At 35.4% G+C, this 23,687-nt stretch overlaps 1 protein-coding gene across 1 annotated transcript in view; it reads left to right on the top strand.

Moving 5' to 3' along the window:
• COL24A1 (collagen type XXIV alpha 1 chain) overlaps nt 1-23,687 on the top strand; it is a 355,028-nt gene that overhangs the window by 174,296 nt on the left and 157,045 nt on the right. Inside the window, 4 exon segments of the mRNA XM_044914336.1 lie at nt 12,842-12,895; nt 15,290-15,343; nt 16,839-16,892; nt 18,262-18,315. Of these exon segments, the coding sequence (XP_044770271.1) occupies nt 12,842-12,895; nt 15,290-15,343; nt 16,839-16,892; nt 18,262-18,315 (216 nt within the window).

Below are 23,687 nucleotides of genomic sequence, written 5' to 3'. Positions count from 1 at the left end.
GCTTTTTTCCTAAGATCCGGAACAAGACAAGGATGTCCACTCTCACCACTTTTATTCAACATAGTACTGGAAGTCATAGCCATAGCAATCAGAAAACAAAAAGAAATAAAAGGCATCCAAATCAGCAAGGAAGAAGTAAAACTTTCACTATTTGCAGATGACATGACACTATATATGGAAAACTCTAAAATTCCATCAAAAAACTAATAGAACTGATAAATGAATTCAGTAATGTTGCAGGATACAAAATCAATGTATAGACTCTGTTGCACTTCTGTACACTAATGATGTAGCAGAAAAAAATTAAGAAAACAATCTCATTTACAATTGCACCAAAAATAATAAAATCCCTAAGTTAGATTTTTAACCAATGAGGTGAAAGACCTATACTTTGAAAAATAAAACATTGATAAAAGTAATTGAAGACAACACTAACAAATGGAAATGTATTCCATGCTGGTGGATTAGAAGAACAGTATTGTTAAAATGTCTATACTACCCAAAGCAATCTACAGATTTAATGTAATCCCTATCAAAATACTACCAGCATTTTTCACAGAACTAGAACAGATAATCCTACAATTTCTCTAGAACTACAAAAGACCCTGAATAGTCAAAGCAATCTTGAAAAGAAAAACAAAATTGGAGGTGTCACAATCCCAGATTTCAAGATATACTACAAAGCTGTATTAATCAAAACAGTATGATATTGGCACAAAAACAGGTGCATAGATCAATGGAAAAGAATAGAAAACCCAGAAATAAACCTGTGATTATATGGTCAATAATCTTTGACAAAGGAGGCAAGAATATGCAACAGGTAAAAGACAGTCTCTTCAACAAATGGTGTTGAGAAAACTGGACAGCTACTTGCAAAAGGATGAAACTGAACCACTTTCTTATACTATACACAAAAATAAACTCAAAATGGATTAAAGACTTAAATGTGAAACCTGAAACCATTAAAATCCTAAAAGAGAACATAAGCAGTAATTTCTCTGATATCAGCCATAGCAGAGATGTATCTCTGAGGCAAGGGAAACAAAAGCAGAAATAAACTGTTGAGGCTCCATCAAAGTAAAAGGCTTCTGCACAACAAAGGAAACAAACTAAAAGACAACCTACTGACTGGGAGAAGATATTTGCAAATGACATATCTGATAAAGTGTTAGTATCAAAAATATATAAAGAACTTACACAACTCAACACCAAAAAAAAAAAAAAAACCAATCAATTTAAAAATGGGCAGAAGACATGAATAGACAGCTCTCCAAAGAAGACATACAGATGATCAACAGACACATGAAAAGATGCTCAACGTCACTCATCATCAGGGAAATGCAAATCAAAACTACAATGAGATAGCACCTATCAGAATGGCTGTCAGAATGGCTAAAATAAAAAACACAAGAAACAACAGGTGTTGGCAAGGATGGGAGAAAAAGGAACCTCATGCACTTTTGGTGGAAATGCAGTCTGGTGAAGCCACTGTAGAAAACAGTATGGATGTTCCTCCAAAATTAGAAATAGAATTATCATACTGTCCAGTAATTGCACTACTGGGTGTTCAAAAAGATATATGCACCTTACATTTATTGAAGCAGTATCTACAATAGCCAAATTATGGAAACTGCCCACGTGTCCATGGATAGATGAATGGATAAAGAAGAAGTGGTATATATATAATGGAATATGATTCAGCCATAAAAAGAATGAAATTTTGTCATTTACAATAACATAGATGGATCCAGAAGGTATAATGCTAAGTGAAATAGGTCAGAGAAAAACAAATACCGTAAGATTTCAGTCATATGTGGAATTTAAGAAACAAAACAAAGAAAAAAAGAGAAAGTAAAAAACAGACTTTTAACTATAGAGAACAAACTGATGTTTACCAGAGGGGAATGGGTGGGGTTATGGGTGAAATAAATGAAGGGGATTAAGAATACACTTGTGATGAGCACTGAGTAATGTATAGAATTGTTGAATCACTCTATTATATACCTGAAACTAATGTAACACAATATGTTAACTATACTGAAATTCAAAAAAAAAATATTTAGCATCCAATTTGTGCTATGCATTCATTCTGCAGATACTTACTCAGCACTTGCTCTATGCTAGGGAAGGTGCTAGACAATGAGATTAGTTGAGATGAACATCAAGACGAAGAGAACACAGGCCACTCTCAGAGTTTATACAAGTTAGAAGCTTTTTTTTTTTTAAGTGGAAAAAATATGCTGTAATTATAAGCACATATTCTTTTCTGTGAATGATCTTGCTAGTTTATTCAAGTTTTAGGAAGAGCTTACAGTTCAAATGTTTTCCAATACAAGTGTCACAGCAGGAATGAGAATTCCTCTTATTTTTCATCCAGCTTATTTTTTTAATCAATAATTTAAGAAGTTCAACCAAGATTAGGGGTAGCTCTGTGTTGATACTCACTTTATCACTTTAGATTTATTGTCATGAGACTTATTCAGAAGAGCAGAATAATGTGAACAGCAAATGCCAGGCAATTTAGTCCAGGGACTACAGCACCAGTTGCCTTTCTATTCTCAAGGTTCTCATAACATACGTGTGAGTAAAAGCATCTGTTGAGTAGACATTCCAGGCATATTCTTTTAATTATTGCCAGACCTTCCTGAGGCAAAACTTCATTCTGAACTTTCATTTCATGACTACATGTATGATTCAAGGAAGTAAGAGTCAAGTAGTTGTTAGGGAAATGTCAGAAACTGAAATCCCTGTTTGGATACTGAGCAGGCTGTTGAGTTACGTATTTTAGAAAACCTGTATATCCAAATGCCAACAGTCTGAAGTGGAGGAAGTGTTGCCACAATAAACTATTGTCCAGTCAGGAACCTCTGAAATAATGAAATGCTCGTCTGTATTTTAAATTTAACTGACTGTATAAATTTTCTGCATTATTTTTTAATATCTGGCATGTATTCTATTCTCAAATGCTTGTTGACTAAGTGAATGAATGAATTTATTTTAGGGCACTTCTATACTTTTTAAAGTGTTCATGAATGCAGGCTTTCTAAATAATTGGCTTTTCTTTAGTAAGTCACCAGTGTTTATAGATATAGATAGCTTATCTTCAATTTTCAGAAACTTTAAATTAATAAGGCTAATCGGGCACATTCTTGGTTTCAAAGACAGTGGATAACACAGATGAGTAATCACTGTTTTTATTTACTTATACTCGTACATTATTCCAGAGAAAAAAGTAAGAGAACTATTTCCTGTATTTAGTAACAGGTATGATTTATCATAATCATTATGTTACATGGTTTGCTCATTTGTTTTATTTAAATTCTTAGGCACTAGATATTGGTGTAGTGAAAGTGTCTGTATATAAGTATACCTTACTTGAAAGAGAAGTAGGGTTAAAGAATTTTTTGTAAAGTAAGTCAAATATTCTGGAAAACAAATTACAGTAAGCTATAATTTTTTGCTGCCAGAGTATCCTCAGTCTTTGGTGAGCTTGAAAAGTTTCATCCCTGATCTATCAAGAAAAGATTTATCACTTCGTACAAAAGGAAAGGGATGAAATCTCACTCCAGATGCTATCTCAGAGAGTCTCCCTCAGGTTGCATTTGGGATACATTCCAAGTGCTATTTTCTTATACTTTGGACCTGCAAGTCAATCCCCAGAAACCATATATATGTAAGGAACAATTTCCTTTTAGTAAAAAGGATAAAGCGTTCAGTTTATCCTAACAATGATAACAGTCATTACCCAGGCATTAAAAGTAGGTTAACGATGTGTACCTTAGTAGCTACAACTAAGTATGACAGTTACATCTTGTCAAAGGGAATATGTAAAAAGGGAATCTGCCTTTACTAATTCAGACTACTCTTAGTGATACCCAGGCTTTTCATAAATGAAGATCATTTTTACAGACCAACAAATGGGAGTCCTGCTTTTCTGTATTTAGCGTATTCTCAGTACCTATGTATGGACTCACTGACACTTTGTAATAATTCCATGGCCCTCTGTAGATTGAGGCTCCCATTTAGGGAGAAACTGTGAGCACAAGTGGGATATTCCAGAAGCAGACTGCTGAGATAGAATTTTGCTGCAGGGTATTGATTAGAAAGTAACACTTGAGGAAAAAGGAAGAGGAAACTGGGTTGAATAGATAGAGAAGTCAAATTGATACAGGCCATACTTAAATCTCAACCATCCCTATAGGATGCTCTGAATCCTTTATAAAACCATCATGCTGGGCTGAATGGCTGGGCTTTTATACTCCAACTCAAGCACCCATAGTATATGGGTCACCTTGGGGTGTGCATTGGTCAGGAAGGCCCTCTGAAGGTGAAGACATGAAGTTGATGACAGCTTAGGCAACATATTCTTCCTTGGTGATATATCTTGGTGGCCCATTTTGATGTTCACAACTGTTCACTCCTTGTGTTACTTGGGTTGACTTCATACTCTTTCAGGGAGTTGCTCCTCTTTCTGGTAGATTCTCTTCCTGAGGGAAAACTTAGAAAATGAATTAGTAGTACAAATTATAGCCCCTAACACTGCAGCTAGCTTTAGGACCACAAATGATAGCAATCTTCTCCCTCTGATGATCAGGCTGAATTAACTACGCCACAGTGGTGACTCTTCCTTGCTTTCTGGTGCCCAGATACAGAGAATTTGAAGTGCTCAAAAGGGCAGCCATAAGATATAGATCAATGTGTCACCTAATGAAAATATGTCCCCTTTGGGGACCAAGACCTCTATTCTGGCAGAACTTACATTTTGTGGGGATGCAAAGTATAGGGTCCTCTACAGAGATGTTGGGGATGGTAGTAAGTGGGATTAATTCTGCTTCCACCGCTTGGTTCCAAGACCAATGACTATTTCCTATTGGAGATCCAGTACCATATAACTGTCTTTGATTTGATGTGTATACTTTTTTATCCTATAGGGTGGTACTTTATCGTTAAAAAGTGTCACCTCCGGGTGGTGCCCCAGGGTGGCTCAGTCAGTTAAGCAGCTGCCTTCGGCTCAGGTCATGATCTCAGGGTCCAGGGATCCAGCCCCACATTGGAATCCCTGCTCAGCAGGGAGCCTGCTTCTCTTTCTCCCTCTGCTGCTCCTCCTACTTGTGCGCTCTCGCTCTCTCTCTCAAATGAATAAATAAAATCTTTAAAAAAAAAAGTATCACCTCCTAGCTGGCACTTTAACTGCTCCTTTAGCAGGCTATTCCAATGCTCCATCAGGTTGGAAGCTCCTTGTTGTCATATGATATAACGACTAAATCCCATGAACCCAGGTCCACTTTCACAACTTATTTGCTGTAAAATGGGTACTGTGTTCTGACACAATGTTTTTGGGATCTCATAAGATAGATTAGACACTTTGTAAGCTATCAGATACTGCTGCTTAATTGAGGCCTGAAGATAAGAAAGAAACCCATTCCCAGAGTATTTCTGTTAGAATAAATCTTTGGCCTTTCCAGGCATGAATTTGCCCCCAAGGGGCTGGTTGTTCTCCTCAAAGAATGGCATCATTTCATGGGTACAGTGTTGTTCTCTGTTATTTGCAGTGTGAATATTCAGTAGCAGCAGTAATTAATTCAGCCTTGTTAAATAAGAACCCATGATGTCAGGCCCATGCATACCTTCCACCTCTCCCACCATGCCCATTTCATTCATATGCCCATCATCCAGCACTGAGATGACTAATGACCAAGACTTGCTGATGTCAAATTTCTGAATCATTCTGTATACTTCCAGGCAGTCTTCCAGGTTTGACCTTCTCTGGTAGGCATTAATGTTTGATACAAAATCTTTGCTCTTTGTGTCGAATGTACCCATCTATGCTATGGGCCTCATTTTCAAACCTTGTTCCTAGTCTTACAATCTTCTTCCTTTCAGGTGGCTAGACAACCAGCTGGGTCACTCACAGATACCCACTAATCTGTACATATTCTAACCTGAAGCCACTTCTCCTTCCCAGAAAGTGGATGGTCTGGTGCACTGCCAGAAATTCTGCTCATTAGAAATGTTCCCTTTCCACTGCCTTTTAAGACACCCCTGAGTGAAGCTATAATACAGCTTCCATCCATTTTCAGTTTGCAACTACGTAGTAAGTGTCTTAGTTCAGGCTGCTATAATGAAACACCATAGTCTGGGTAGCTTAAACAACAAACATGTTGTTGGACAGATCCATTGGTTGGTACAGGCCCACTTCCTGATTTGCCGATGGCTGCCTTTTCACTGTATCCACACATGGTAGACAGAGAAAGGGCTAGCTCTCTTCCTCTTCTTATAAGGACATTAACCCCATCATGGGAGTTCCACTCTCACCACCTAATTACCTCCCCAAAACCCTACCTCCAAATACCATTGCATTGGATATTTAACATGGGAATTCTGAGAGGACACAAATAGCCAGTCCATAGCACTAAGCTTACCAATCCATAAACCAAGTTTTGGATTTTTCTTCTCAAGCAGCTAGTCATAAGAGATCTCCCAGATAGCCAAAGATGTCTGATGAAAAAGAGGTCCTAGTTGGGGGTCTAGACTACTTGTTCGTTCAGTTTGCCTATACCTCTGTCCTGCTCATGTTCCATGCCAGATTGTACTGGAACTGCTCACCTTATGTCTGACACAACTCAGCTTATGATAGATAGATCCAGATGCATGGTCATTTGGTGTCCATGGTTAGGTGCTCAGTATCTATTAGAGCCTAGTAGCACACTAAAATTTGATTTTCCAAAACACATGTAAATCTCTGCTGCAAATGGCATGGCCTTGCTACAAAATCCAAGGAGCCTTTTGTGTTGTTCCTATCCAGGATTGCTGTAAGCTCTACCTGGCTTCCTTTCCCACCTCTGATGTTTCTAAGAAATATAGGGTCTGCCCGGTCATAAGGCCCAAGGGGCAGAGCTGCTTATCTCATAGCTTAGACCCACTGCAGGAGTTTGTACAATCTCTTGAGGTCCTTGCCAGGGTGTTAAATCCTATATCTTTGGTAAGTTCTCCCAAATTAATAAACTCTCACATCTAATTTATGTTATAGTTATGTTTTTTAGATTATGTTATTTCTCCCTTGATTAAGTACCTCTAAAATCAGGTTCCCACATACTATCCCAATTCCTACCAGTATATACTGGCTAGATCTTTCATTCCTTTGGGGTATAGTCTCTTCCTCCTATGTCAGACATAGCAAGCTCCCAGATGGGTTATGCTGTGACTTAACCCTAGTTCTTGACATAATGGCCAAAAGAGGATCTATGGACAAATCCTAATTGGGACACATGTTTTCTTAAAGGAGACAGTGCTAGCATTAATGAGAGGTAGACCAAATTTGTAAGCTCATAGAGTCTGGTGGTTCAAAATCTTCAAGGACCTCTATCCAGGTGTCCTTATGACAAGTGTCAGGATCCCACTTTTTCCCCAACGAAGGCCCTGGCCTTGCTCTAACAGAGTTGTCTTGGTTAGACATTTAAACTTCCCTGGAGTTTGATCACTCTGTTAAATCCTGGGCTTTTGCTCAGTTTCTCTGTCCTTCCACTGGAGGAAATGAGAGTCCAAACAATCCTTTAGGGGGCTCTGGGGCATATATGGCCCAACAGAGCAATCCCATATTAGGCAAAAATGGACATGCCTTTATACCCTCACTTTAGTTAGTCTTTGGATGTAGGCCTTACTGCTGAAGCATCTCTGCTGGTGATGTGGGCAGCTCATCTATGTTTCCACCACTACGCTCCATCTAATTTGTTGACTCATTCACTCAACATGTATTTAGTAATTATGTTCTATATTCCAGGAAGTATGCCAGGTATAAGGGATATAGTATCAGATAAGACATTATCCTTGCTTTATAGAACATGCAGACTAATGAACTTGAGGTTACATCTTCCTGAATGGTAAAGGATGAGGCACAATGAGCTGAAGTTGCTTAGTCCAAGTCACACTGTCAAACAAATATATCCTTAGCTTATAGATTTCATTTGAAAATAGGGGTGAAGTGATCCAAAGGTTAGCCTTTTAGGAATAATGATGTATTTCCAAATAACAGAAAAGGTCCATTCATGTTTGTCAAGTCATAAAATTACCCCTAAATGAAAGGTCTGAAGAAACATTATGGACAAAAATAAATAAATAGACAATATCCTCCTTTTGTTTGTTTGTTTAATATTTTATGTATTTATTTGAGAGAGAGAGCGTGCTCAAGCATGGCGAGGAACAGAGGGAGAGGGACAACCAGACAATGTGCTGAGTGCAGGGCCAACACAGAGCTTGATCTCACGACCCTGAGATGGTGACCTGAGCTGAAATCAAGAGCCAGATGCTTAACTGACTGAGCCACCCAGGCGCCCTGACAGTATCCTCCTTTTGACAGTGCACTTTTTTTATATAGTCAATTCCATAAGTTTTCTTTTTTTCATCCTGCCTTCTAAATGTTATTGTTCTTGGCCTTTCCTTTTCTCAGGACACGTACTCTCTGGTGATGCATCTACTCTTTACTGTCTTTTTGTTGATGGTTCACGTATATCTTTCCTTAGCTCTAGACCTGTATACTCAATTGTGTTGTGAATATTCCTACCAAAATGTCCAATATATATCTCGTAGTCATCTTATCTAAAAATGAATTTCTCTTTCTTACCCACATAGATTACACACACTTTATTTCTACTTTTCTGTGTCTTCCCTATATCTGTCTAGACTGACAACAGTCTGTATTTTTAGTATCTTCAACAAACATGTGAAGGTATGAGATCTTTAGGTGGAGAACTTAATAATAGATATGGAAGTATATTTTCCCATGTAGTGCTTAGAGTTGTCATTTTCTCATGTCTGGCCACTCTTCTGTTTCTTCTACCCTCAAAATTTTATACTAGATTGAATCATGTAAAATTACCAATGTTTAAGGTTAAAAAAAATTGCCAAATATCAGCAATTTCATCTAGTACAACCAAATAGTACTTTTACTGTGGTAAGATGACTTCTAAAATTTTTATTTTTTTATTTTTATTTTTTTTTAAAGATTTTATTTATTTATTTGAGAGAGAGAGAGAATGAGACAGAGAGCACAAGAGGGAAGAGGGCAGAGGGAGAAGCAGACCCCCTGCCAAGCAGGGAGCCCGACGCGGGACTCGATCCCGGGACTCCAGGATCATGACCTGAGCTGAAGGCAGTCGCTTAACCAACTGAGCCACCCAGGCGCCCTAAAATTTTTATTTTTAAAGAGAGTAAATATAATAACACTAATGAATACAAACATTGAAGCTGATATGTTTCTAAGGTAAAACAGAGCTACATCCTAGAGAATTCACCTTATTAATATTCCATTTTCGAGTGAATTTAAAGAGCTTTGGGGTCTGAGATTTTTTTTTTTTTATCTTGTAACTGCAGTTGTTTCTGCACTGAAAAGAAAATTTGAAACAATATAGATAGATTCTAAACCACAGTTAAAGCAGAGTTGTCAAGTCTAAGAACTTTATATAAAAAAATTTTTAAACATTTTAGTTTCAACTAGGAAATACTCTAATTTTACATTAGTCTTTAGTGAATAAGAAGGATGTGGTTACTTTAAAAAAATAGAACTAGTGTATTTTAGAGTTTTTACTGACTTTCAGAAAAAAATAATACTTCTTTTCAGTTCTAACAAGTGATTTATTATACATAAGGCTTTTTGGCCTTCTGAATTTCTGCTTTAGCTAACGAAATCTATAAATAGACTATTACATATCCTATTTTATAAAAAGTGAAATGTTTTCAGTTATTGTAGAGTTGTCTAGCTCTTAACACACAGCATGTTTTGGCTCTAGGCTTTGTCATTTTCCTTAATGTGTGTTAGACGTAGAATCAGTGTTTTTAAAACTTTTTAAATGAAAATTCTTGGTCAAAAAAGTATAAATTGCTGATTTTTCTTATAAATGAAGGCTATAGCTTCAATTACTGCTTTGTAGTTCCCCAAGAGAAATGGTTTGGGCTCTGTGGGCCTACAGACTCTGTCACAACTGCTCAGGTCTGCCTTTGTGAGGACAAAGGCAGCTGTAGAGAATAGGTAAACAAGTGGCCATTGCTGTGTCTCAGTGAAACTTACTTACAAAAAGAGGTAGCCAGCCTTTGGGGTCACAGTTTGCCGACTGCTACTTTTTCCCATACTCTGTAGACTTTATCTTCTTGTAATATTTTTGCTATCTACTTTGTATTTTAGTTATTAGTTATTTCTAAATTGACTAGTATAGTGTTTTATACCTGGTAGATAATCAGTAACTAATGAAATAAGAATGAAATTTTATACATTTCACCTTTGGGAAAATGTACATCATTCCAACAACATTAATTTAGAATTTTCTCCAGAAGTGTATAACTTGAAAATAGATATAAGAAACTGAAGAAAACTGTTGGGAGGAATCAGAGTCTTAATACATTGTTTATGCTCCCCTACTTTAAGTTTCATTAAAGATTCCCTGTGGGCAAAGATGTAAGCCTGTGAACTGCCTATTTTCCAATGAGAACCTATCTTCCAAGTATGCCCTTTTGATAAACTGCACCTCCTAATACTCAAATCAGGACTGACAACCTCAAGTGCCCTATTGGAAGCAGGCAGGTAGTATATAGTAGTGAAATGGGTCCGGTATAAGACACAAGAGCAATTGGTATGGGCTGTGGTGACCTAAAGAATGCATCTAGGTAGCAACTGCTGCTTAGATCCATCCAGATTTGCCTTTGAAAATGCTTGCCTATGCTTGCTAGGTCATCTGAAACTAACAATCTTATTAAGCTTTATATATAAAAATCTCTGCATTTTTAAATCTTAGTACCTAATTCAGTTTCTATTAATTAGCAAGCAAGTGCTATGAGCTAAGCCAAATAGTTCTGTAGGTGACATTGTTCTGGCACACATAGTCAATATTGGGATAAGTCAAATGGGCCTACTCCATTCACTTACCTAGATTATATGTGTTAGGAAAAGAGTTTTTCCCTGGATCAATATTAGTCTGTGTTCAGTTTCTGCTATTTTGCTTACTGTCTCACAAATAGTTATATTTCATTGTTCTTCTCAGATTTGATTAACTGACCATTGATCATTGTTTCAGAGTGAAAGTGCTAATTCTCTTAAAATCAATAATCACAGAAATATATTAAGTCACTTCCAACTGGATATAACTTAACATTAGCATAGTGTTTGAGAATATAGATCTGTGCTGTCCAATAGAGATATAAGGCCAGTCATAAATGTCATTTAATATTTTTCAGTAGCCATATTTACAAAGGTAGAAAGATGCAAATGAAATTGATTTTAGTAACATTTTATTTAAACCAATATACCCAAAACATTATCATTTTAATATGTAATCAATTTAAACAGTGATTTGAGTTTTTCATTCTTTTTGTAGTGTCTTTAAAATCTGATATCTTTTTACATTTACATGTCAGTTTTGACCAGCTACATTTCAAGTGCTCAATGGCCACTTAAACTCATCCACACTACTTAAAGGCATCCACCTCAGCAAGCTGTTTAACTCATCTGCCTTGTCTGTAAGGGCGTTAGGATAATATTACCAAATATGGCTGTTGTGAGGATTAAATTAGACACACAGGAAGTACATAGCATATGTCAGTGTATCCATGATCAGTAGACAGATAGATGGGTAGGTAGGTAGGTAGGTAGAGAGGTAGGTAGGTAGAGTGGTAGGTAGGTAGAGTGCGAGAGAGATTGATAAGAATAATAAGAATAATATATGTGGATATAATCATGTCCCATGCAAAAACTTCAATTAGCTTCAACATAGCAAATAATTTTTTTTATGATTTAGGTGCCTTCTATATGCTAACTTATATTATCATATAATAATCTATTTAAGCACGGTATAGCCACTGAAAAAGAAAATGCTTCATACATCTTTAAACAATAGTAGAAAAGGCCTTCAAAACTGAAGACCTGAGAAAGATTATGTTGTTATTATAAAGCTTGGTCTATGTTATTTTGTTTTCTATACGGCTTGAAGTAGAATCCATAAAGACAAGGTAGATGAACACTGAGCCTTGTTCACTCTGAAACAGTGTTACTGATTGCCTTCTTTCATTTCTTTCAGCGCACTAAATTCCTCCTTTACTCAAGTTGTTTACTCTGTCTAGAACACTCTTCCTCTTTTCTTCTATTGGCCAACTGGCCTCTTCTTATTCTTCAGCTTTCAGATTAGATGTCAGACCTGAGGTTTACCCTGACCATCTCTCCATAGGTCTTCTCTTTCACTCTCTACCTTGTTATCACAGTTGTTTCCTATATTAGCCAATGTGATGATTTGTAATTATTACTTTTTAATTTAGTTGTTTTCAGTCTCTCTATAAGACCTCTTGCCGTGGGAGAGCAGGGCTTGGGTTTGCCTTACTTGCTAACAAAATCTCTGCAAAGCAATGTAGTACCAGCATGGAACAGGCACCACATAGTTCTTGAGTGACAATGAATTAATGAATGGATGTGTGCTAGTATTAGGGATTTTCAAAGAAGTCACAGAAATGACTTCTTAAGCTGGTGTATCCACATTCAGAAGCTACGAAAACTACAGTTCTTTATAACATCCACTGGATTATAAATTCCACAAGGACAGGAACTGTGTTTGGATATGAAACTAAGTGCCTACCAGCTCAGCCTGACACATATTAGACATTCATATATATTTGTTGATTGAATGAATAGATTACTTTTTGATGGGAAGTCATAGGCTGGACATCTATACTAGGAGGAATTTTACTCTAAGATAAAATTTAGGATGAGTTAAAAAGAAACATGGATTAAGGTGATTTAAAACCAAGATGCTGTAATAGCAATGCAGTAAAAATGTGTATTTTCTGTTATATTTTTTTCTAAAAGGGACCTGCTGGTTTACCTGGAGAAGTTGGGACTACTGGAAGCATTGGTGAAAAGGTAATGTCTTTCATTTTTTTTTTAATAGTAAGAATTCTAGGCTAAACTCAAACGAGAGACATTCATATGGTATTTTATGTTAATTAGAAATCACTCATAACTTAAAATGCATCATCCGTCTTGAATATCTTAAATATATTGAAATATAGCTAATAGGTTATATGTTTCTAATTTTTAAAGGGCAGATTACTCTTTAAGTTGTGATGATGTGGTCTGAAGAGAAAAGATGAAACTGATGGTTTAGATTTATGACTAGACCATTTTTAAATCTACTTTATCAGAGCAAGCCCCCTAAAGGAAGCAGTTTTGAAAGGGATTATCACTTTACCTGATCCAAGTCTCAGTCACAATCTCTTGCTTTCCACTTGGAATCCAGTATGCAATTATTCATGGATATTCCTGGATATTGTAATGGAAATTGTAATTTGCTTAAAGATTACCCAGAAATCATTACCTTGGGAGTGATTTTCCATGTTTAGTTTCAAATTCAGGAAAGTCTTTTTAGGAAATAAAAAGTAATTCTTTACTTGAGACCCCAAGGGCATTTTAAATTGTTTTTATGGAATCTTATAATGGGCTTGTAGACAATAAACCAAAACTTTGGGTCTTTGACTAAAACCTGATTTGCTAGATATAAATTTTAAGCATGAGAGTCTTGTGCAATCACTACATAAGGCTACTCTGTGAGTAAGTAAATCGAGCTGGGATTAAAAGTAAATTAGATAATATTCCAGTTATTGCCATCTGAAAATTTTAGTTTAAGTCAAAGTCAACATGTCTAAAATTTATCACTATTTTCCCAGATTTTACTGGTCTCTTCCCAATAATCTCATGTATATTAGTATGCCTTATACCTATCTCAATTCTTCCAGTCTTCCAGAATAAATAGAGTAAAATCCACATTTGCTTTCCTTTTTCCTCCATTCTCTATGCCTAATCTTTTAGCAGGAGTTAGAGTTTTTTTCTATGTAATTCATCTTTTCTAATAGTCAATCCAAAACCTGCCCCACCCACCAAGACATACTCATATCAGTTTATGTTAAATTTCCCCCGTCATAGAAATATGGACTAATTTTGATGGGTCATGATCAAATATTTTCAAAAACCATCATTAACTCCATACTGCTGACCCTATTAACCCCTCTACATTGCTGTCAAAGTACTACATAATTTTGGCTTAATCAGTTCATCCAACAAATTTTCTAATATTCTCCAATATAAACCTTTCTCTCTCCACTGTCTCATATATTACATACTTGTTCCTATTCCTGTTCTTACTGGTTTTTTTTTTTTTTTTTTTTTTTTTTTTAGAGTATCCTCTCCCATTCCCTCTACTTATTCAAAGACAAACTGTAGGACTCAAATTCTCATCTCCTCCATAAAGTCTTGCCAGATTCCTCTAATCCTTCCTGATTTCTTTCCTTCCTGGACTTAGAATAATAATCACCACACAATTTACAATGAATTGTCTTCTAATTGATTGACCTTTGTTAACGGCATGTCTCCAAATACTTGCGAGTTTGTTAATGTCATGTCTCCAAATACTTGAGACTAAGTCAAATTTCTGTTATAGCTCTCCAACTCTTAGTACATCGAAAGTGCTTAATATATACTTACTGATTTTTTATTAAGCATATAACAAATAGGGACACCTGGGTGGCTCAGTTGGTTAGGTGTCTGCCTTCGGCTCAGGTCATGATCCCGGGGTCCTGGGGTCAAGTTCCGCATCAGACTCTCTGCTCGGTGGGGAGCCTGCTTCTCTCTCTTCCTCTCCCCCTCCCTGTACTCGCTCTCTCTCTCTCTCTGACAAATAAATAAATAAAATCTTCAAAAAATATATAAAAAAGAACAATATAACAAATATAAAATGAGCTCAGTTACAAAAATTAGATTTGTAATTGTTTTTATTCTGACTTATTTTCTTCTGTGCAAGGTCAAATGTTCTACACTAAGATTATGACAATCCTGGGAATTTTAATGTGAATCAATTTAATTCTTTTAATCTGCTATGGCATATTTGATTATCTTAATTATATTTAATTGTGGTAGACTACAGAAATAAAATTTTGTTCAATGGTTATAGGAATTAGTTAATTCTTACAATGTTTTGATACTTTTACTATCCTATTTCATATGCCTCAAAATGATAAGCATTTCTACTTATAAAAATACTTTTAGTACTTTATCCCTTGAAATATATTTTGAGGATTTTTATTGTATTAGAAGTCTCGCAACTTTAAGGTAAAAATACAAAAGTTGTAAATTAAAAAGTGTCGGCAGCTAGGATGAGATATGCATGTAAGTTATGATTCTGACAATTTTCCTGTCAAGGCTTAGCTCAGTCATGACTGATTAACATGCCTTAATGTTTTTCTTTTTTCTTTGTTTTAAAAGGGAGAACGTGGAAGTCCAGGTCCACTAGGTCCCCAGGGGGAAAAGGGTGTTATGGTAAGAGTCAGTGATTTGAAATATATGTTTCCAAAAAACATCATAATTCTAGAGGTGAAATTGCCTTGAATGGAATTTAAGTAAATGAGAATGTCTATTTTACAGTGTATTTCCTTTAGAATTTTCCTTTCCTTTAAACAGTTTACCTTTCACATGCTGATTGGCACTGCAAAGCATGAAAATCAGATGACTTGGTCAAATGAGTCAATAGTTTTAAGAGAAGAATTAACCCACCATAAATTAACTGAAATGGATGAAAAAGAAAATTCGCTTAGGATTCTACTTTTCTTTTATAGCTTATAGTTTCACAAACTGAGGGTTCTAGAGGGGTGGGGGGTGGGGGGATGGGTTAGCCTGGTGATTAAGGAGGGCACATATTGAATGGAGCACTGGGTGTTATACGCGAACAATGAACCATGGAACACTACATCAAAAACTAATGAGGTACTGTATGGTGATTAACATAACATAATAATAAAAAATATATATATAGCTTCTAGTTTCTATGGCACATACCATCACTGCCATGCTTCCATGAGTTTGTCGTCCTGATGTAATTCTTTGATAATATGTGAAACATCAGAATCCAGAATTCATCTTATTCTCTTTCATCTTTAAGGTAGTAATAGATGACAAATATTATATATAGATCTTATTTTTTTAGTTTATTAAATAGTTTCTAAACATGATAGGAACTAGAACAAAAAAATATCAATAAAAGAATCTTGCTTTCAGAAAATATATCGTAATAGATCTGGTGGCATATAATACTGTCTACAAGTTTATTTTACCTAAGTTATTCTTTAGTTTTAACTTCTGTATTATCAGCAAAGCACTATAAGATTTCATTTTTAGCTATGTCCAATTGCTGTAGACTAAGAAATTTAATATACCCATTAGGTTAATCAATTTCAGGAATTACTACCTACTAAGACATCATTTTTAGCTATGTCCAGTTGCTGTAAACTAAGAAATTTAATATACCCATTAGGTTAATCAATTTCAGGAATTACTACCTACTAAGACATTCTCTAAATTAGTATTAATGCCACAAAGGGTGTGTTCCTTCTAAAATTTAACAGGTGGTAGAGTATTTCTACACATTCACATTCCTTAATTATAGAATTCTCTGGTCTCTGACAATGAAATGGCTTCATAATCTATATAATATAACATATATCTATTCATAGCATAATAAAACCTACAGAAAGATAAGATGAATATTCTCTTCTCAATAGGTCATAATATGTGATTCTGTTTAGCCAATTTCTTTTCTAGGCAGAGTTACTAATAAAAGTATATACAGCTTCTGTGTAATCATGTCTTATTTCTAACTGTAGTACATTTCCCATGGCCTTTTATATCTTGGATAGGAAAGAGAGATCTTATTTACATTATAACTTTTATTACTATTTATAATTTACTGGTTTGTCTTCAATGAAAATAATCAGATATGATAGAGACTTCATGTCTTTCATATTTTTACTCATTATAGGGATATCCAGGTCCTCCTGGGGATCCAGGACCCATTGGTCCACTGGGATTACCTGTAAGTAAAGACTTTATATTCCCTTCTAGAATGTCTATTTAAAATTTAAATCTGTGATTTTGGTTATACTATACTTTTTGTTCTTATGCAAAATAAGTAATGTATAAACTGATGAAGGCTACTTCTTTCCTCAATGTAAAACACTCTAGAATATTTCATGGTATCTTAATCTTCCTCACCTCTACTTGCTTTATCATTTACTTTTAATAATCAGTACAATTCTGTAGCCTGTAACAAAAAGAAATTTAAACTTTCTTTTGAATAACCACATATAAGAAAACAGAGTCAGTAATCAAGCGTACATGTGAGCTTGGGTAAACAAATCACAAATAAGTCACAACATATTTTTCTTAGAAATTTGCAAATATTCTCAAACAACCAGATAAAAGTCAGAGAAAATGTATCTTTATTGACCAAAACTTGAGTTTTAAAAATACTCCATTTATTATATAGAGAAAGATAACAAAATCTTGCCTCTAAAAAAATAAAGCTTGCTTATCAAAATTTGGCCATTATTATCAACTTAAATATGAAAAAGATAAGCCTTAATAATTCCCTAAACAGAACTATTATCAGAAATGGTTTAAAAAAAAAAAAGAAAGAAATGGTTTATACTGTTTTGGGAAGCTTCTGTTTTGAAGATAGGCCTGACTTTCCAGGCATGGAAAGGCCTGACTTTCCAGGCATGTTACGTAGACAGGCATGTTATTGACTTCTAAAATTAGGAAGACAGATGTAGATTGGTACAGTTGCCAGTCTTTTTATTCACAGAAGATAATAAATAAATCTAAGATCCTATGAAAGTTCACTGTTTTTATCTACCTAATGTCATATAGATAAATAAATTTTGTTTTCTAATTCTTTATTAAAGACTATCAAGTATAAAAATTCATTGTAACTGACTTAGTAATAAGTAACAACTTAATTTTCATTACATCTATTTGTGGCATATTTGGGGTGTTTTGTGACATTTTTCATCATACAGGAAAAAAATTTATTTTTATGTGATGGGATTATCATAAATGTCTAGAATAATGAGAAAGAAATCTTGCAGCAATAGCCATCACTTTTTTGATGGACCAAGCTGATTAGACTACTCAGACTGGCTAAGTAGGTGTCTCTTTCCACTGTGACTCAATGTGTTCCTCCTGAAAACTAGTTGGAATACTGGGAGAGGGAAGAATAGCAGAATAATGGGGAAAGAAATTATGGCATTTATTTCATAAATAAAGCATATTTTAAAGGAGATTAATCAATTTTATTTTAAGAATTCCCAAGGAGAATTACATGTCATAAGAAAGGTTATAATTCCTATTTTGCTAATGTTCCTGTGAATTCTATAACTAATTTTTAAATTTTCAATGTGTAGGGTCATGTGGGGGCAAGAGGACCACCTGGGAGTCAAGGTCCTAAAGGACAAAGAGTAAGTTATCTAATGCAGGCAGTAATCTAATACATTAACCTCAAAAAAAAAATGACTTTATAAATAGTGATGTGTTCAGCAAAAATAGTTCTATGTCTTCTAGATTGTGCTTGGATATTGTTGGTTTTTTTCCTTGTTTTCATTATATTAGGTGAAGTACCTACCTACATTAATTGAAGTGTGACTCATTATCATTTGTACTCATAAAACCATACTTTTCCATTTTATGTTTTACAAATTTTACTAATTCATATAGAATTCTTCTTTCACATTTTCAACTTCCAGTTCCATTCTTTGGGAGAATTGTAAAGGTGAAGATGTTTAAATTAAGCATTTTTCTACTCACAAGAGACTTACATAGCAAGGAATAGTAACATCATGACAGAGTAAGAGCAATAGGAAGTGGAATGAAGACAAACGCAGGATGCCTGTTTATTAATTATAAATCAGAAGTGATATAATCATCATCATTTGGTGATTATGTATAAGAATTAAATTAGAAATCTTTCAATCTCGGGCGCCTGGGTGGCTCAGATGGTTAAGTGTCTGCCTTCGGCTCAGGTCATGGTCTCAGGGTCCTGGGATCGAGTCCCGCATCGGGCTCCCTGCTCAGTGCAGAGCCTGCTTCTCCTTCTCCCTCTGCCATTCCCTCTGCTTGTGCTCTTCTATCTCTCTGTCAAATAAATAAATAAAATCTTAAAAAAAAAAAAAAGAAATCTTTCAATCTCTGAGTTTTTTAAACATTAAATCTTTTTTTCTTTTTTTTTTCTTTGAAGAAATAAGAACCACAATTTATTGCATCACATGCCAGGCACCTTTACATCTATTATTTTACTTAATACTTAGAACTACCCAAAGAAGATGTATTGTCACAGGTATTATAGCCGAGGAAAACAGAGCTCAGAGAGTTTAAGTATATGGCCTATAGGCACACAGAGAGAAATGACAAAACAAGGAATCAAATCTTAGTGTGTCTATCTCCCAAGCCTATGCTTATTTGATACCACACAGAATACTAAGGAGGTTTTTTTTTTTTCCTTGATAAATCTGAATATGTGGGCTGTAAGAATTCTCCTTTCTCCCTTGGCTTTACTTTGATTTTTAGAATTAGTGAAGAAAATATTTTAAAACATGGTGTCCAACTAACAAAAGTTAAAAACAAAACAAAAACTTCATTTTCCAGTTGGCAAATGGGAGAAAAGTGTTAAGAATGCCATTTGAAATAATAACTTTAGTTTCATGTCCTGTGTTTTAAGTGAAATTTGATTAAAGAGAGTAAATTTGTCTTTATTATTATTTCATTTCTGAAAAACTATTTTCCTTACTGGATTATAGATTTACAATTTATAAATAATCCTGATGGCCACTTATATTTTAGCCCAAATGAGATTTAAAATAATAAAATAAAAAGACAGTAGATGATCTGTACCCAAACTGTCATTTAGTGGTCTATACCCTGCCAGCATTTAGTACTTGGTCAGGTCCAATGTGTTTATTCAACTTTGTATTAGTCAAAGTGAGAAAGTTCAACCAGTTTTATGACAGTTGCAAGAAAGCAGAAATACTTTTTGCTATGTTTTACATTTTGTTAATTAAGTAATTGAAGGCTTATAGAAGCCATGTACCTAAGCAAGAACTCCTCCTGAACCACTTGTGTTTTCTCCTGAGTCATATGGAAAGTTCATTTGCTCCGTGATTTTCTAACTTCCCCATGAACCCTGGGTAATTGTTGCCCTTTTGTTTTCCCTTTTTTTTTCTTCCAAGATGTTCTTTAAATTCAAGTTAGTTAACATAACACTAACTAACATAGTGTGGTATTAGATTCAGGAGTAGAATTTAGTGATTCATCAGTTATGTATAACATCAGTGTTCATTCCATCAAGTGCCCTCCTTAATGCCCATCACTCATTTAATCCATCTCTCCACCAACCTCCCCTCCAGCAACCCTGTCTGTTCTCTATAGTTAAGGGTCTCTTATGGTTTGCCTCCCTCTCTGTTTTTATCTTGTTTTTCCTTCTCTTCCCCTATGTTCATCTGTTTTGTTTCTTAAATTCCACATATAAGTGAAATGATATGGTATTTGTCTTTCCCTGATTAATTTCAGTTAGTGTAATATACTCTAGTTCCATCCACATTGTTGCAAATGGCAAGATTTCATTCCTTTTTATGGCTGAGTAATATTCCATTGTATAAATATACCACCTCTTCTTTATCCATTCATCAGTCAATAGATTGTTATCCTTTTCTGACTTTGTCCTCAACTTTTACCTCTTCAATAGTCTATTTTCCTCTTATCCTCCAAATACATTTTACTGATTCTCTCCCAAAATGGCTTCTCACAATTACTTAAAATTCATTCAGTACTTTCTAAACAAGGAAATCTTATTTAGAAATAAAGGCTTTGTTTAGTACAAAAACACTTCCTTTGCAGGAGAATGTTTCAGGCAATTCCTGAACATTGAGAATACAAAAAAGAACTGAAGACCAGAATATTTAAGAATATATTATTAGAAAGTTCCATTCCAGATGTCATGTAATATCTTCCTATTTCTACTGTCTTCTTATCAATCTGTTGTCCACTATGGATGTGATCTCAATATGCTAGGTCCATCTTTCCCGCTGTTTTTCAATCACACACACACACACACACACACACAAAAGAACATGTGTCTCCCCACTGAGATAAATGAAAATGTATCTGGCTGGAGGTTCCTGTGCTCCAGCTTTTCCCCACCACTCCAAAGGCTGAGGGGGTTGATCTTCCCCGCATTCCTATAACCCCTTCATGGCACACTGCTGTGTCATAGTGCACTGGAGAGGAAGCTGTGCCCTACGCACACTAACCCTGAGATCACGCAGAGAATAATTATTATGGAACCAGTACTTATTACTGTTTTGCCTGTGACTTACACTGTTATCACATGGCCATGTGAACATCATCAATAATAGGACACGCTCTTAGGGGTCTGCCTGCCCATCCATCTGTCATTCAACTATCTAACATTTCCTGGTTTCTTGTAATTTGTCAAGCATTCTCCTCATACCATGGAGGATTCAATGGTAACTATCTTTTAGATCTGGACCCCATGGGTTTTACTATTTAATTAGTTACAGCCCAGTGGCTTTTGAAGTATCATACAATATTGGTACTTATCCAGAGGATAAGAAAAGCTCAGGCAAGCAACAATGTCTGCCATTTCAGAAAACAACTTAAATAAAGTAATATAATGAAAATCTGTCTAACCTGCTTTGTGAAGGTTGTATAATCCTGCTTCTTATATAGCTGAAAAAGTGTAGGATTGGTTGAAAGTATCATTCTTATGGTTTGAGAGTCTTAGGTGGGAGATTTGGCATTAATTTAAAGTATTATTATTTCTCCTACATACTCTAAGCTTTTTTTTTTTCATCTGCCAAGTTTGGCTGAAGAATAGTCATTTAAGTGTAGTGAAATAATTTAATACGCCAAAGCTAATTAATATAATACATACAATCATATCCATTATATAGACAATTTAGGCTACCAGATTCTCTACTGCAGTACCAGTAAGATGGTGGCTTAGCCTTTCTGGGTCACTAGGAACCAGCACAACTTTAGTTGCTGTCCCTCATGTGCACATTTAACTCACTGGGGCTAGGTAACTGATCCTTTGGTGTCTCTCCAGTGTGTACTTCTGTGTCCTGTCTCCAGGGGCCCTGACAGGAGAGATGACACACTGAGCAGAGTTAGCCTCTCTTTTCTTGCCCATGGATTGGGCCTTTGATAATTAGGCAACTTCAGATTTTGTACCCTTTCTCGGGAAGGAGGGTATAGAGGCGTACAACTGAGTAATTTTTTATTCTATGCTACTTAATATTTACATGAGGAAAAAGATTGAATTAACTGTATTAGAAATATGTAATGTTTTAAGATTTTCTATGCAAGATGCAGAATGGATATGACCATAAATATTCTGAATTGCGGCTTCTTCAAGGAACTGCATATCATATTGGGAAACCAGCCATCAACATTTGCATTTAGATTCAATGCGGGTACTACCTGGGTCACGCCAAGTATTAAAGAAGAGCTTTTTGTGTGGTTTCTTCTCCTGAAAAAATTTATAAAAGAATAGAATGGGGGTGCCTGGGTGGCTCAGTCGGTTAGGTGTCTGCCTTCGGCTCAGGTCGTGATCCCGGGGTCCTGGGATCAAGTCCCACATCAGGCTCCTTGCCCAACGGGGATCCTGCTTCTCCCTCCTCCTCTGCCTGCCTCTCTGCCTACTTGTGCTCTCTCTCTGTCAAATAAACAAAATCTTTAAAAAAAATAAGAATAGAATGAAATGATTTTTCCCACAAAATCACAGATAATATTAGTTTTTGTTTAAGGGAACATTTTGTCCCAGCTACATCAATCAAGAGCCAGAACAGACTGCTAGGCATAATTAGTTAGGCATCTGAGTAATTTAAAATTAATAGAGGGGTCAAGCAAAGACAGATAGATGTGGTTAAAAGAAAATATAAATATACTGAATCCAAGTTAGAAGGACATTTCTTCTGTGAATAAGGGTTGTTTCTTTCATTCATAGATACTTTAGCTTTTTAAAATTGATGACAAGCATTATAGAGATAGCCTTGTAATTCTCATAAAAGCTTCCTACATAAACTAGTGTGCAGTTTATATTAGTGTGGTAGTTAATGATAATTTTTTTTAAACTGTAGCATTTATATGAAGTAGTGGTTTTGTCTCCTATCATCTAATACTTCTAGGATTATTGATTATTCAGGACTTTGTTAACTCTTTAATATTATTGCCTACAATTCAAGTACTTGTTATTTTATGAAACATGCTTAATTTATATAGCTGAGCTATCAGACTTTATTCCAGTTTTTAGAACCTACTTATAGCCACTTATTGTAGCCAACTTTAACTTTTCTTACAGATGATGAGGAAAAGATCAGATTTTTTATTTAGCTCACATACATTCTCCAAGAGCTTTACAGATAATTGGATATTTTATTATTTTATTTTATTTTATTGAGCTTGCATGTGCATGAGTTGGGGGGAAGGGGCAGAAGGAGAGGGAAAGAGAGAATCGTAAGCAGGCTCTATGCCCAGAATGGAGACCAATGCAGGGCTCCATCTCACAAGCCTGAGATCATGACCTGAGCTGAAATCAAGAATCGGACACTTAAACCAACTGAGCCACCCAGGTACTCTGATAATCAGATATTTTAAAGCAGGTATTAAAAAAATAACTTTATGCCCAATTAGATGCCTATTATAATGCTGTTGGGTCTCTCTTAGAGCTTGTCCTAAAGCTTATTTTGTCTCAGGAGTCAAAGAAGGCATATAAACTAACCCAGGGGTAACTTTTATAACCAATATCAGAGTGAAA

This window comes from Neomonachus schauinslandi, chromosome 4 (assembly GCF_002201575.2).
Source record: "Neomonachus schauinslandi chromosome 4, ASM220157v2, whole genome shotgun sequence".
Taxonomy (NCBI): Eukaryota; Metazoa; Chordata; class Mammalia; order Carnivora; family Phocidae; genus Neomonachus; species Neomonachus schauinslandi.
Note: the sequence above shows the minus strand (reverse complement) of the source record. Positions and strands in the feature narration are given on the sequence as shown.